Source organism: Parastagonospora nodorum, assembly GCF_000146915.1.
Source record: "Parastagonospora nodorum SN15 chromosome Unknown scaffold_7, whole genome shotgun sequence".
NCBI classification, from domain to species: domain Eukaryota; kingdom Fungi; phylum Ascomycota; class Dothideomycetes; order Pleosporales; family Phaeosphaeriaceae; genus Parastagonospora; species Parastagonospora nodorum.
In genome coordinates, this window is record NW_001884555.1 from 172,107 (window position 1) to 186,524 (window position 14,418).

A 14,418-nucleotide genomic window follows, 5' to 3' on the forward strand; every position below is an offset into this window, starting at 1 on the left:
TATAAGCATTACTGGGCGTTATTATGGGTTAGCATGCATCGGCGTTTGAGAACTCGGGAGCGTATTACAGCAGTTCTCCCGACGTTAATTACTGGGCTCGACCCTTTCAACCTCAAGAACAGGATAGCGTCAAGTCAAGTTTGGAAATATTTGAATTCCTGCTCCTCTTGAAGCTGGGTCTAATGCATGCAATATTGGGCCTGCTATGGTAATACAGGGCCTCACAGATGTCCGGTAACGCCAGGCTCATGAGTAAATCATACCTCATGATCATGGCCCTTTTTTCAGCGCCCCACTTCTTGCCGAATCACTCACTACAACGCTGCCCTTCCCCGGACGCGGCGTCTTTGATCGCATTTGCGCTGCGTCTCGTTCTCGTTCTCGACGCGGACCCCGGACTTGAGAAACATGCAACTTTATTCGGGCGACGCTCATGCCTCTTGCGTCCTCTGCTGCCTACCCTTGTTCCTCCGGTCACCGCCCTGTTTCCTGTCACCTCCGTCTTTTTGTCCGTCACCAGCAAGAGCATCAGTGCCGCCCATGGTAAGAGCAGCGGTTGCGAGACGGTTGGAGAGGTCGATCTGTGTGCGGATGGTGTTGGCGAGGTAGGAAACAACGAGGACGTCTTGGATGTGGTTGTTGCTGTAATCGTCAGTAAGTGGTCAGTCGTGTCGGGAATCCAACATACAAGTCACGCTCAATGTCAGCCGGGTCGACCTTGGGTGCCAGGCTAAGGGCGTTCATCAAGAACTGTCCGAGCGCCGACGATGGCTCTGCCTCCTCGTCGAGCACGTTGTTGACATAGTTGGAGACGCGCTCCAACATGTCCAGAACGTGCTGGACAGCGCGCTCCAACGAGTCGAGGTCAGTCATGATCTCCTGTGACCTGTCCTCGCGATCCTTTGCCGATGAAATAAGCTCCAGTCCGGACTTCTCGGCCTCGCCATACTTGATCTCGTGGGGTACTGGGATGAACAAGCACGAGTCGGCCGCACGCTCAGCAGTCACGCCAATTGGCGCCGAGATGTATGTCCGCGACTCAATGTCCTGGCCAGGCACTGTGGAAACGGTAAGATGTACAGCGGGGTGGGGCCAGGTCCCATCGCCCTGTTGGCTGTAGAAGTTCTGGATGAGGGCGGAAAAGGTGTTCAAGTCGCTGCTCGTCGCATACCAGCCGACCAGCACCTCCCTAGGATTTGCCCGCAGGTGGAGGGCGAGCATCTGCTTCTGGTAGTCCATGTCGACCTCGACCTGCTCGGCGGTTTCCGTGTGGGGGACGGCGTAGCAGTTGCGGATCTCGATTTCAGTGCCATCTTCGCTGCGGGTGCCGAGGAGAGTGCCAATGACACGTTCTTGGTCGGCGGGGCGGCGGAGTGAGTGGTCAAGTATTGAGAAGACGGCCTGGTCACGTTGTCAGCGCAATTCCAATTCCCATTCCCATTCCCATTCCCACTGTTGCTCTCGCATACGCGACGTACCTGGGGTTGTATGGCGACGTTCAGCGGGGCTGTCGAGGGTTGAGCACCGACGGGGGCTGGGCCAAGCGGGCGCGCCAGGTGGAGAAACGAGTCTCGCTCGGACATGGTGAAGCGGCGGCTATTCGAGCGATTGCGGGATTCCGAGTCGGATCGTGAGGCGACGGGGGGCTGTCGTGATGCAGTCGTTGGTGGGGTAGGGCGATGATATTGTTCGCGAAATCTGGGCAGGTGCGGTTCGCTAGCACGGGCCACCAAGATTTATTTTCTGGTGGGGACCGCGACTTTTACGTGCACCATCAGCATCGCGACTCGACCAGTAATTCCACCAGCTTACATGCGAAGGATTGGGTCTAGCCTCTGGAAGAAGAAAGTGTAGCTGTGAACGAACAGACACAAAAGAAGGGGGAAAAAAACAATGGCGCCAATGAGGGGACGAGGCGGTTTCCGTGCACGAGGACGGGGCGGAGCGAGAGGAGGAGGGAAGGGAAGAGGAAGAGGAAGAGGTGGACCACGTGGCGGCGCGAGAGGCGGATTTGCTGCGCCAAGGATGAGAGACGAGGTGGAAGATGCGTGAGTACGGAGCCGAATTGCGACACCAAGAGACGCGGTGCTGATGCGACGCAGAGCTTCCGACATGCAACACGCGCCCGAGCCTGGAGAAAGTCAGTCCGAAGACTCAGACGACTCTGTATCCGACAATGACGACGACGAAGAGGATGCGCAACCCACCTCAAATGCCTACGCTGCCCTGCTGCAGTCCCTTTCCACTGTCGCGAAGCAGAATGAGCATCAAGAGACACACCGGCGCAAGAAGCGCAAGCTGGCTGGGGAGGACCTTCAAGTTGCCGAAGAGCCACAGCAAAAGATAAACAGAAACATGTCCAATCTGACAGAAGACGAGCCTGACGCCGTGTTTGACGGCGACGCCTTGGACGAGGATCCACAGGAGGATGCTGCAAGCGACGACGGAGTACAAATAAGAGATGCAGTCGAGGAAACGCAGGACGGCTTTGAGAGCTTTGAGGTCCATTTTGCGAATCCAGACGAGAACGATCTAGCGATGCGGTTGCGGAGAATATCGGAAAATCAATGGTCGGCCAAGAAGCTGCATGCTGCTGGAGGGAGGGCACTGCTCCAAGTGCCCTGCGCAGATAACACAGCCTTCGACACGCGGAAGCTCAGGAGCACACGGGACGTGCAGCTGAAGGCACGACTCGCCGAGAACGCGCAGAAAGTAGTCGGTCAATTCAACGACGGTCACGAACAGGTCATCATGCCTTCCATCTTCGGATATCAAGACGTTTTGTTTGCAGCAAGGACCGTACACAATGCTGCGCGAATGCGCGACATCACCTGCTTGCACGCGCTCAACCACATCCTCATAGGCCGCGACCGAGTCTTGAAGAACAACGCAAAGCTCGCTGCCGCAAATGACGGCGATGATGTAGAGTATCGCGATCAGGGTTTCACGCGGCCAAAGGTTCTTTTTTTACTCGAGACCAAGCAAGCCTGCGTCCGCGTTGTAGACTCCATCACCAGACTCTTCACTTTTGAGCAACAAGAAAACAAGAAGCGCTTCCTTGACCAGTTTCACAGACCCGACCAGGCATTCTCCGACGATAAGCCCGCAGATTTCCGCGAGCTCTTCGAAGGCAACGATGAGAATGAGTTCCGTGTCGGCGTGAAGTTGACACGCAAAACGCTCAAGTTTTACTCCACCTTCTACAATTCGGATATCATCTTCGCCTCTCCCCTTGGTCTCCGCCGCGCCATCGAAACGGGTGACCCCAAAAAGCGAAGTGGCGACTACGACTTCTTGTCATCCATCGAGATGGTCATCATGGAACAAGCCGACGCAAACCTCATGCAGAACTGGGAGCACGCCGAGTTCGTCTTTGAGCACCTCAACCTCCAGCCCAAAGAATCTCACGGTTGTGACTTTTCCCGCGTCCGGCCGTGGTACCTCGACGACAACGCCAAGCATGTTCGACAAACCATTGTCATGTCTGCATTCCTGACACCAAAGATCAATACTCTATGGAACAAACACATGCGCAACTTCTTTGGTCGACTGAAGTACACCCCAGATTACTCCGCTGGTGTCATCGAGTCTCTCTCACACGGTATCAAAGGCATCAAACAGACTTTTTGGCGCTTTGAGTCACCATCTCACCTTACCGACCCAGATGCCCGCTTCAAGTATTTCAGCAGCACGATATTGCCTTCAATTCTACGTACCCCCAAGCCGGCGGAGGGTGGACCAGGAATCCTGATGTTTGTACCAAGTTATCTTGACTTCACACGGCTCCGCAACTCTCTCGTCGATGTCAACATTTCATATGCTTTGATCAGCGAGTATACAGACATGACCGACGTCAGAAAAGCCCGTTCGCATTTCATGAATGGCAAGCACTCACTGCTCTTATATAGTGGCCGCGCACACCATTTTCATCGCTTCAATATCCGCGGCGTGAAACGCGTTGTCTTCTACGGAGTTCCGGAGAATCCAATCTTCTATGAAGAGCTGGTTAGTATGGTGGGTAAGAGTGTAGAGAGGGGCGAAACGAGTAGAGCAGAGGCTAGTATAAGGGTCATGTTCAGTAAGTGGGAGAGGATGGAGTTGGAGAGGATTGTGGGCACGAAGAGGTTGAGCAGGATGGTGGGGGATAAGGGCGACGTCTTTGACTTCGTGTACTAGTCATATTTTAGATAATCTATCTTCGGATCTATGTTCAGAAATGCCAGCAAGTCAAGGGACTCTAGCATAATCGCTGTTTGGACGATTGTGATTGATTGCTTGGAGATCCGGGGTGGTTTGGCATCCCCGGTGTATGCACCAACTGCAGCAGCCCGAGTATCGTAATGATCGATAGCATGGTGGGCATCGGCTTGCACAGCATCAAACTCAAACAACATACCCCTGGAGCGAGCCAAAAACTCCTGCTCATACATATGTTCATTTACCTATCTGTCAGCTCGCCCCATAAACTTGGCCAATTCCCGGAACTCGATTTCTATGGATAAAGCGTCGGAGTGGTTGCAAAAGTGCTCGAGTGCTGCATTGTGCAAGCTCAACGAGACTGTGTGAGTAGTACTCCATGCATAAATGATTCTGAAGTGTAAATCATGGCACTCGAAGCAACCAATCACTTCTTCTTGCGGAAGTGGGGTGAAGAGGCGTCTCAAAGCTGTCAGGATGTTCAGTAACGTCAGTGTTTGCAACACTATTGTTGCAATTGAGTTGTGTAGGTTGAGTGTCTTCAGAGTCGGAAAAAGAACCACTGAACTCTGATAGTATCGGGGATAGTGTTCCCAGACCGTGCATGATCACTTTAACTGGTTGCAGAAGTAAATGCGCATGGAGTCTGTGTGATTCAGTTTCAGTTGCGTGGTGCTGGAGATTTACAGGGCAAGAACATTATGGTGGAAGATATACAGTTATCAGCATCGTGTGCAAACACTGTGTAGCAGCTATTTAATATACGGACAATGTTGGCTGGGGTCATCAGTACATCACGGCATTGCGCAAAGCTGCTTTTCATACATCGGGATGTGATGAGTGCTTGGAAGCATGTAATACTTGCCATTGACGTTCAAGCAACAGAGAAACGCCCTCACTTGCAGTTTCTGTGCTATTCGACGGGTTGACCACGATGATGAAGTGTCTCTAATTCTTTTGCAAAGATCCCGACGACCCAGGAATATTGGAAGTATGGAGATATTTTGCTCTTAGAGGCAGACAATACAGTCACTATCCTAGTTTAAACAAGACAGTTATCACACTCGCGCTTTCGGCGACTGAATCTCCTAGCACCAAGATCTCGTTCGTAGTACTGAATGTGTCAGCGTTATTTGATTCAGACATCAGCCAGAAATGTTCACGGACTACGCATAATGTTCCATGAAGGGTTTTCAATTTTGGTACTTGTTGGTTAAGTCGATCCTGTAGCATCAAATCCCACTCAAGAAGATCCAGTCATATTTACGAAACATTTCGAGGTTATGTTTCTGTTTCATTGATTCGCGAATTATTATCCGTAATTCGCGAACTTTTCGTCTGCTTATCTGGCTCCTGTAACTCCAACCATGTCTCTTAGTCACAAGTGTCTTCAGGACTTCCAGGTCTAGCAAGCTTAAAAGAGAGCCTTCAACCGAGCCCTGTCTTAAACTTTAGCCTGTTTCTTGACTCTTTATGTACCTACTTCACGAAAGCATACCGTTGTAGGCTATACATGCTGAACTCGTACCATCGGCTAGTGTGATCTGTTTCTAGTCACAGCCGCTGGAAAGAATTGCTTCACTGGGCCAAGAGATATGTTGCTGTGTTGCACTAACCACTGTACCGCGTGCCTTCCGTAGCTTGGCCCTTACACAATGGAATGCACATCCCAACACCGGGCATTATGCTACGCAAACTGCATAAAATGCAGATCACCGAATCTCCCCATGTTCTCTGCACTTGTCTCAAGTTTCGCGGGGTGTTTAAATCGTTATTAGAGTCTTGTTCCTGCTGAAGCATAATGACTGTGTGCCCAGTCATTACTACAACGAGAATGAGTAGTGTCATGGGTAATATTGACTAGCTATACGAACAGTCTATCGTGCGACTTGGAGCGGGGTTACCACGCCAGTTTGGACTGCTTCCGGTGAACCACAAGAGCTCATCACCGTATTTGCACCCGTATCGATATCACATTCGCCACGCGGGAAGGCTTTGCTGCAACACAATTTGCAAGAACTACCCCAATCAAGAGCTAGGGCTCGAGGTAGCGTACATACATAAGATGTGGTGACGTTAAGAAGGTTTCAGCATTCCACTCCGACTTCAACAATCGCGCAAGACGACCTTCACTTTTCGGCTCGAAGGCAACATCATCAAAGTCGCAAGCATCCATCGCTGTATCAAATCCTCCTCTATATACATTTCGTCATCATGCATTGCGCAGTCTTCTTACTCGCTGCTCTTGCGTCTCACGCAGCCGCTGTGGAAGTCACTTCGTACGCACTTCCAACCGCGAACCACTACTCATTCATAGAACTAATGCGATGACCTAGTACCACCTCTTCCGTGCCTGGCTCGTCTTCAACCGCCCTGTTGGTTGTTTCCTCATCAACGGATTTGTCTATCTCGCTTACCTTGACCGCCAGCCGAAGGACTGTCATCGCTGGGGGACAACCCGTGAGTTCTCAAACGAACGCAACGAGCTCGAAGGGTGCAGCTGCTACCATGAACACCGGACAGGCTGGCGGTGTTGCTGCCGTAGCGATTGGGGTTGTTGCTTGGTTAGTGTGAGAAGACGGACCAAAGCCAGAGGTTTAGTGCCGGAGCATGTCAGGTGGAGGAACAGACACATATGTACTTGTAATAAGGCTTGTTGCCATGAACTTCCTACCTGCAGCGCTTGAGAAATTCATGATCCCCTATCTGGTCTGATTAAAGACACGCACGTTGTCACACTATTTGGCGATGGGGCAATGTAAAGAAATCATGGGACATAAAGCTACAGAGGAACAAATTCATTCATTAATAGTGTCCAAGTATAGAATTCAAGGAGCAATCCCGCCCAGTGTATGCACTTGGAATAACAGAGTTTGCGGCCATCGATGCTTTACAAAATAGCAATTCTCCTGCTATGAACCTGAGCTCTGGGAACCGAGATCTTCAGTATCCCATCTTTGAATATAGCGCTAATATTAGCCACTTCGATACGCTCTGGAAAGCGGAATGTGCGCTCAAAGGACCCATGGACACGTTCCTCCCGGCAAGGATCTATCTGCTGGACCGGTGCCTCGGGTTGTCGCTGTGTAGCAACAGCGGTGTCGCCAATAGCGTTCTCCTTGGCCTGAGGTTCTGTGCTCTCAGAAGGTGATAAAGATCTTGGTGTGGAGACCAAAGAAGAGGTTTCGGCACCGAGGTCTTCGAAGTCGTCCTCAACAGTAGCCTGGTAAGATCGATGTGACTGGGTGTCGCTATCCGGTGTAGCGGCTCCAGTGTTAGCTGTCGGCGTTTTCATGGAGCTTTTGATTCCGGACTCAATGACTTCCGTATTTTCTTCATGATTCTTTTCGATGGAAAGTTCGTCGAAAGCTGGCGCAGCACTCGATGGGGATTGTTGTGGCCTTGATTCCAGGCTGCTTTCGACCTGTCCCTGGGTGTTTCCAGAAATTTTCAAGGTGTAGTCATCAGTCACCTCAATGTTGATGTTGTCTTGGTCGAAGCCCAGGATCTCGCCATCGATTTGCCACCCCTGCTCAGTCCGGTTGACGGCAAAATGAGCGCGTAGAGCGCGCTTACGTTGCTGTCTCGAGCGGTGTGCTTGACGTTGAGCCTCGCGTTGAGCCTCCATAATCTCGATCTTTTCCTGGTGTTGTGATTCGCGTTGAATCTCGCCGAGTAACTCATCGACCTGACTAAAGAAATGGTTGAAGGTTGAGTTCTGCAGGCGCTCCATGCGAGGACGAGCGACTCGGTAGTTGTGCGGATACCGCGATACTGGGGCGCAGAAACCGAAGGGGTTGCATTGCTGTGCCTGATAGGCTGGTGCGAAGCGTGGGGTGAGGACAAATGCCATCTCGGATGTCTCGCTGCTTGGTCGCACTTCAGATGGTGTATCGTCCAGGTGCTTAGCTCAAGTGTCAAGGAGTGGAGGCTTTGGTATATTCAATATAGCAGATATTTGTTGTCTTGAATCTCTGAATTGGATTGTATTCCTTGAAGGTGCTGCAACCTTTACTTTTATAGCCATCGTGCCGAGCAATGCAGGCAGCAATCGGTTTACAATCTTTTGATCGATAATCCAGATGCAGTAAGCAAAGCTTGGTCTATTAGAACTGTGTGGACACTTCAAGCTGCTTGGTGATAATTCGAGGTTTGTCAAGAAGACTCGTGAAGCTTCGCGCTTCTGCTCGAAGCTTCCATCATTCGGTCGCCGAAAAATGGCTAGCGCCTAATTATGTAATCGCCACACACCTCGACGTAGGTAACAACATCATGTCCCTTCCTCACACCATGATCGCTCGTATGGATATAATACGCAGTAAACGATGCAATGGCCTTTGGAGTCGCTAGTATGCTGGTTAAGGGCAGAGGGTGCAGTTTTCACAACCTTGAATGAGGCTCACGGATAATATGCATTTATTCAGACGCCCGCAACAACGCCAACAACACCAACGATAACAACAGTAGGAACAACATCAATCGTGACCCCAGAGAGCAGTAGAACCCGAATTTCTATTAAACTCAGGTACCCCAAGAAATGCGGAAGTCTTGCGTCAAGGCAAACAACCCAGCCATCAAGCTCAAAGGTCGCTAGTCACAGGAGTTCCGACAGCCAAGTGGGATGCCTGCGGCAAGGGCGTTGACACATCAAATGAGACTCGAATGGATGAAGAAGTATAAGGCTAAAGCCTTGCATTGCGTTCCTCTCCTGCGGAAGAGAAGGAAGCATAAAGAAGAGATGAGCCCTTCGTTCCTATACAATCCATAGTCTAGGATTCTTCGAGCCAAATCCTCTATGTCAGGTACAAAAGCAACAGGACTGTCAAACATCCTATTCCTATTACACCAATTCGGCTTTGATATCAATGGTGCAATATTACGTTCAAAATGACGGACAGGCTACAGCAATAAAGCCCGAATTTTCGAGATGATGCACTGTGCAATCGATAGTACTTGCGCCCTGCATAGAAGCAATGCATGTAAGCATACGCCGTACTTGGACGTACGCCTTTATTAGCCGGTTATGTCCGAGCAAGGATGTAGTTTCTCATATGCATTGTTCCAAAAGAGACATCGATGCATCATGCAGAGGATACGATTAATGCACATTCTTCTGGGGATCCTGCGGTGCTGCGGTTGGAACTATGATGCGACTTTATCAGAGAGCGTGTCAAATCCCATCACTCTACGTCTGCTAAGCCGCCCCCGCCAACCAGGCAAGTTGACTAGGCAGGTCAGCACTGGTAGGCCTTAGCTATGGGGTAAGATAGGAAGAAAAGTGGCGTAAGGTTGCCCTGCGTTGCCCGCGAACCGTGACTTTGACTGGGGAAGGCTGACAGGTGTACTAGAGTGGCTACGATGGTGACACTGGACCTATATCTTCTTCTTGTATACAAAACCACCAGTGTGTTTTGAACGAACCCTACATCTCTTCACTTACACTAACAAAGTGCTATCAAAGTCCTGACAAGATGAAGATGCCTGCGACATCCCGACCCAGCACAATCATGTCGCTAGCTGACGTCGACGAAGTAGCACTCTCAGCGATTGCAGAGGCGTGTAGAATACCCAAGAACAGAATCCAAGATATCTACAGCTGCACGCCTCTCCAATCTTCCATGATAGCTAAGAGTCGAAACGAGATGTTCCATTTCGTGCTTTCGCCGGCCCGCCCCGTCGACCCCGACCCGTTCTGCGATGCGTTGCGCCAGGTGGTGGCACATAACGAAATTCTGCGCACCCGGATCGTCAACTGTGCCGGCCTGGGCGATGTCAATGTCGTCACAGATGAAGAACATGTGACAAACCGCAACACTGGATTCGACAACATCGAAGTATACCTGCGCGAAGATGACGACGCACCACACCATAACTTCGATACAGGCGGGCTCCTATTTCGATCTGCCTACGTCGGACATCATGCAGTCCTTACGCTGCACCATTCTGTAATGGACTATTGGTCAATCGACAAGCTTATCCAGCTAGATTTGTCCGTGGTCTACGCCGGTGAACCGCCCATAAAGCGGCCCCCGTTCAAGGAATTTGCTAGATACTGCCTTGAGATAGAAGAGGATGCAGCCAGAGCTTTCTGGATGCCGCGTTTCAAGGCCGCTCCGGCCATCTTCCCCGAACCTAGGTCTTCGCAGTCCGCCAAACCATGTGTTAGCGAGAAAACAGTGCGTCATATGTCTTTGCAACGTATGACGGGGCCCGGAGCTCTAGCTTCTTCTACATATGCCCTTGTTCATCGAGGCAGCCTGGGCGTTAACAATGGCCATTTACACCAACAGCGAAAGTCTTGCGTATGGCTTAGTATTGTCTGGCCGTTCCATGACTCTGAATGGAATTGAGAACACTCTAGGGCCTACAGTCACCGAAGTCCCAGTCCAGGTGAACTTGCGGCGTCAGACGATGACGGTAGACAATCTTATCAAAGATCGAGCGGCAGCGTTGCGTCAACTTCAGCAGCATGGTATTGAAGTTCAGTACGGCCTAGTCAATATCAGTGCTTTGAGCGAGCCTGCAAGGGCAGCAGCAGGCTTCCAGACACTCATCAACATCCGCCCTGCAGTATTCTCGGGCAAGGAACCTGGAGACACGGCCAATGGCAACCACGTCAAGTTGCGTATGGTATGGATGCAAGGGTATTATCCGCTACAGCTCATCTTCAGCATCATGGAAGATGGTATCACGGTCTGGGCACGGACTGACTCGGCCGTCATCAGTGATGGACATCTCGATCGGATTCTGAACCAGTTTGAACATACACTGCGTTTACTGACCGAAGTTCCACTGCAAACCAGGCTGGCCGACTTGCCGCTTTTAGATGCGCATGCTCGAGTCGATATATCAGACTGGAATCGTACGCTGCCGGCGGTTGCAGAAATGAGCCTAATTGATACTTTCGACACATGGGCCCAATCTGAAAGCCCAGCGGTGGAAGCTGCCGATGGCAGTGCAACTCATGTGGCTTTGCACTCCATGTCGAATCAAATTGCTGACCAGCTTCGGAGAAGAGCGGTAATACCCGGCAAACCGGTAGGCTTCTTGTTTGAGAAGTCACTTTCAGCGATTGTGGCCTTACTGGGGTTGTTGAAAGCGGGTGGCATATGTGTTCCGATTGAGAAGTACGATGAAGTTCTGCTATCCAGTGTGGGAGCAGAGCTACTAGTCACGTCGTCTGCCAGCTACGCGCACGTCCCAAGCCTCAGGCCAAATGTGTTTGTTGTTGGCCCAGATTTCGTGCTAAGGGCAGTTGTCGAAAAGGATTCGGAGCCCCTGCCAGACGGGCATACCGCGACGACGCAAACGGAGGCAATGAAGAGCACGGCGCAAGACTTGGCGTATATCTTTTTCACAAGCGAAGACTCAGGAGTGCGCCAGACACCGGTGATGCTCAGTCACGGCCACTTGGTCTCAGCGTTAACATGGCACGTGGATCGATTCGACTGGCAACCGGATTGTCGCATTGTCCAGTCCAGTTCATTCGTGTCGAGTCAAAGCTTGCTTGAGATTCTCGGAAGCCTTATCGCTGGTGGCTGTATCTGCATGCCCTGTGTTGATGAGGTCAATCTACCAGCCTTCATCACGTCGGCCAGGGCCAACGGAGCCGTGTTGCCCCCAAGCGTAATCCGCACCATGTCGCCAAGCGACGTTCCGGGCTTGCGCTTCCTGGCCTCTGTAGGCGGCGAAGCCTTCCCCGACGACAGATTAGGCGATACGTGGGCCGGTGAAGTGCGATTGTTTAGAGGATGGGCATTGGGCGAAGCGTCCATGTTGATGACGGTCGGCGAAGTCGTCCCCAACCCGCGGTATGCAGACAGCATGGGCAAGCCTGTAGGCTGCCTTGCTTGGGTCACCAACCCCGATAACACAAACGACTTGGCTCCGCTGGGTGGTGTTGGCGAGGTCGTGATTGAGGGCGGAAGCGGGGTACTTGGCCGTGCAAACGTCAGCCCACCTGCGTGGGCGCCCTTGCGCAACAACTCTGCGACCAGGGGTCCGTACTTTCGCACGGGCATGTTGGCCAAGAACAACCCTGATGGCAGCGTCTCACCTGTTGGTCGAATGAGCAACCGACTGAAGCTGGGCGGGCAGATGATCCAGCTTGAACAGATCGAGCGCGTCCTGGTGCGCTGCAGTCAGCTGAGAGATGCAGTCGTAGTGGCCAGGATAGCGGCGGGAAGAACCCAGTTAGTGGCCGTGGTTTGCTTAGCCGATCCCCGTCTGCCGAGTTGCAAGGTGCTGGGAGAGCTTCCGGAGCAGGACGCCCGTGCTGCTTGCCAGGCCGTCTCTGCATGGGCGCTGTCCGGGCTTTCCCCAGCCTTGGTTCCGACCGTTATCCATGTCGTCGAGGAACTACCTCGATCGCTGCCGCACCGAGTAGATCGCCTTGCCGTTCGTGAGTGGCTTCGTCAACCCCATAATTGAAGTAGCGCTGTCGGGGAGCATGGTTATGCAGTCAGACATTCTCATGCACAGGGTAAGACGAGCTGTTTGCTGAAAGGTTGGATTAGGAAGCAAAGAGTATAGACGTGTAGAATAGGTGGGTACATGGAAGATAGGCTGCTGGGGAGTAAATTGCAATGGATTGATCAATTTCTGAACGTTGAATCCTTGTATAAATTACATGTGGCTATATATATTACAAAAAGGTGAAGAACGGGAAGAAACAAGCGATGTGAATTACGGGAAGAAGCGCGGACTGGTGAAGCCATAACAAAAGGTCCATAGCTTTTATCTGAGTCAAGCGTGGCCTTTTCAACTAGGTAGCGCGCCCACCATGGCGAAGTCCAAACCGAGTATTGCCGTTGCTATCCGGTACCTCCTGAAGCTCCTGGGCTTGAGAATGCATGTTGTCTTTATCATCTCGGTAGAGTAAACCGAACATCAAAGTGTTGGCCATGTTGAGCAGGAGTGGTCGGTCCTCACTTCCGTCTCCTCCTCCCTCAACCTCCGTTCCGTCTTGTGCCAGGTAGATGTGAGTGTCTCCAGGCAGATATGGTCCAGGGTGTCGCACGTTCCAGAGAACAGAGTTGATGAGCATCAGGCTCGCCTCGAAGGCGTAAAAGTACGCCTCGTTCCGAAGGACAGGACTCAACTTCATCAAACGCTCCATGCTTGTAATATCCACACTCGTCGAGCTTGTTGCCATCTCGACGAGGCGGAAGACGCAGCGTACGAATATCAGCGCCATGCTCAGGTAGAGTGTCATCAGGGTCGATCTCACAGCTTTGCTTTGCGCGGGAACTCGAGCCTTGATGCATCGTCGATGAAAGACGACGGAGAGATAGACGAATATGAAGATGACGCAGACCTGGAGTGCGAGGGCAACAAGGAGGAGAGTATGTCCCATCTTCTTAGTCGACTCCTTGGCTTTCGCATTGGCCGTCAATGAAACTCCAGAGCCGCTCAAACCCTCAACTATGGCCATAAGCCCACCGAAAAAGGCCGTGACTCTACTAGGACTGAAGGGTGCGGCATAGGGGACGTAGTGAAATACCCTTCCGAGAATATGGTAGTTCGAGAGTTCCAGAAGTGGGCTAATGCAGTGAACAAGCTAAAGTTAGCCAATGGTCATGAATACAATTCGCAGGATTGAACAAGGGTAAGGTACGCGTGATACTTACGGGCCTAGGTAGATGCAAATTTGGCTCACGATGAACAGAGCCAAAGGAGCCTTGTCCGCGCGGTTGTACATGTAGTTGTATGCTCCATACTCACGGATAGCGTAGCCGAGAGTAAAGAGGGCCGCGCAGGCAGGCTGCAACCATATCAACTTCCAAGCTTTGTAGCGGCTAGCGGAGATGCGTCAGATATTTCAGGTTTGACAAGTACAGGGTATGAAGTGCGAACTTACTAGCACTGCCAGGAGTGGAAAGCCGCAGACATAGCAAAAGCAACTGTGAAGAAGATGGGCGCACCTTTGTTTGGTGCATAGACGTAGAGGCTACCCAGGACTGGAAGAACGTCAGCGAATCATGTCATCCTCATCTTTGGGAAAGCGATAGAACTCACTAGGCACATCGCTGCCAGCCATCGTGTCCTTGTTATGAGTATTTTCGGTGGTTGAATAGCTTCGCCCAGAAAATGCTCGTGCAACGAAAATTGGCGAGTGCCTAAGTAAAAGGAGAGTCGAGGGCGTCGGTTGCCAAGTGACGAACTGAAAGAGAGGCGAGGGCGCTAGTAGGTGAGTGAAAGAAGACAGTGGGTTTTTGGAAC

The 14,418-nt window shown here is 51.6% G+C and overlaps 7 protein-coding genes across 7 annotated transcripts; 4 read left to right on the forward strand and 3 right to left on the reverse strand.

The window, feature by feature from the left end:
* Positions 1-136: 136 nt before the first annotated feature.
* Positions 137-1,583, reverse strand: SNOG_04858 (hypothetical protein; the record flags this gene model as incomplete). Its single annotated transcript, XM_001795219.1, has 3 exons — positions 137-642; positions 689-1,401; positions 1,479-1,583. 3 exons carry the CDS (start codon positions 1,581-1,583, stop codon positions 432-434), a joined length of 1,029 nt encoding a protein of 342 aa, XP_001795271.1. The 3' UTR covers positions 137-431.
* A 529-nt stretch (positions 1,584-2,112) lies between these two features.
* On the forward strand, positions 2,113-4,176 carry SNOG_04859 (hypothetical protein; the record flags this gene model as incomplete). Its single annotated transcript, XM_001795220.1, has 1 exon — positions 2,113-4,176. The coding sequence occupies one exon, from the start codon at positions 2,113-2,115 to the stop codon at positions 4,174-4,176; it is 2,064 nt and encodes a 687-aa protein (XP_001795272.1).
* Positions 4,177-6,411: 2,235 nt separating this feature from the next.
* On the forward strand, positions 6,412-6,912 carry SNOG_04860 (hypothetical protein; the record flags this gene model as incomplete). The annotated part of the gene is made up of 3 exons (XM_001795221.1): positions 6,412-6,476; positions 6,534-6,761; positions 6,849-6,912. 3 exons carry the CDS (start codon positions 6,412-6,414, stop codon positions 6,910-6,912), a joined length of 357 nt encoding a protein of 118 aa, XP_001795273.1.
* A 68-nt stretch (positions 6,913-6,980) lies between these two features.
* On the reverse strand, positions 6,981-8,160 carry SNOG_04861 (hypothetical protein). Its single transcript, XM_001795222.1, has one exon. The coding sequence runs from the start codon at positions 8,048-8,050 to the stop codon at positions 7,088-7,090; it is 963 nt and encodes a 320-aa protein (XP_001795274.1). The 5' UTR covers positions 8,051-8,160; the 3' UTR covers positions 6,981-7,087.
* Positions 8,161-8,469: 309 nt separating this feature from the next.
* On the forward strand, positions 8,470-8,698 carry SNOG_04862 (hypothetical protein; the record flags this gene model as incomplete). Its single annotated transcript, XM_001795223.1, has 2 exons — positions 8,470-8,515; positions 8,622-8,698. The coding sequence occupies 2 exons, from the start codon at positions 8,470-8,472 to the stop codon at positions 8,696-8,698; spliced, it is 123 nt and encodes a 40-aa protein (XP_001795275.1).
* Positions 8,699-9,668: 970 nt separating this feature from the next.
* Positions 9,669-12,627, forward strand: SNOG_04863 (hypothetical protein; the record flags this gene model as incomplete). Its single annotated transcript, XM_001795224.1, has 4 exons — positions 9,669-10,373; positions 10,666-10,827; positions 10,858-11,059; positions 11,240-12,627. The coding sequence occupies 4 exons, from the start codon at positions 9,669-9,671 to the stop codon at positions 12,625-12,627; spliced, it is 2,457 nt and encodes an 818-aa protein (XP_001795276.1).
* Positions 12,628-12,961: 334 nt separating this feature from the next.
* SNOG_04864 (hypothetical protein) lies at positions 12,962-13,897 on the reverse strand (the record flags this gene model as incomplete). Its single annotated transcript, XM_001795225.1, has 2 exons — positions 12,962-13,655; positions 13,827-13,897. The coding sequence occupies 2 exons, from the start codon at positions 13,895-13,897 to the stop codon at positions 12,962-12,964; spliced, it is 765 nt and encodes a 254-aa protein (XP_001795277.1).
* Between the last annotated feature and the right edge of the window lie 521 nt (positions 13,898-14,418).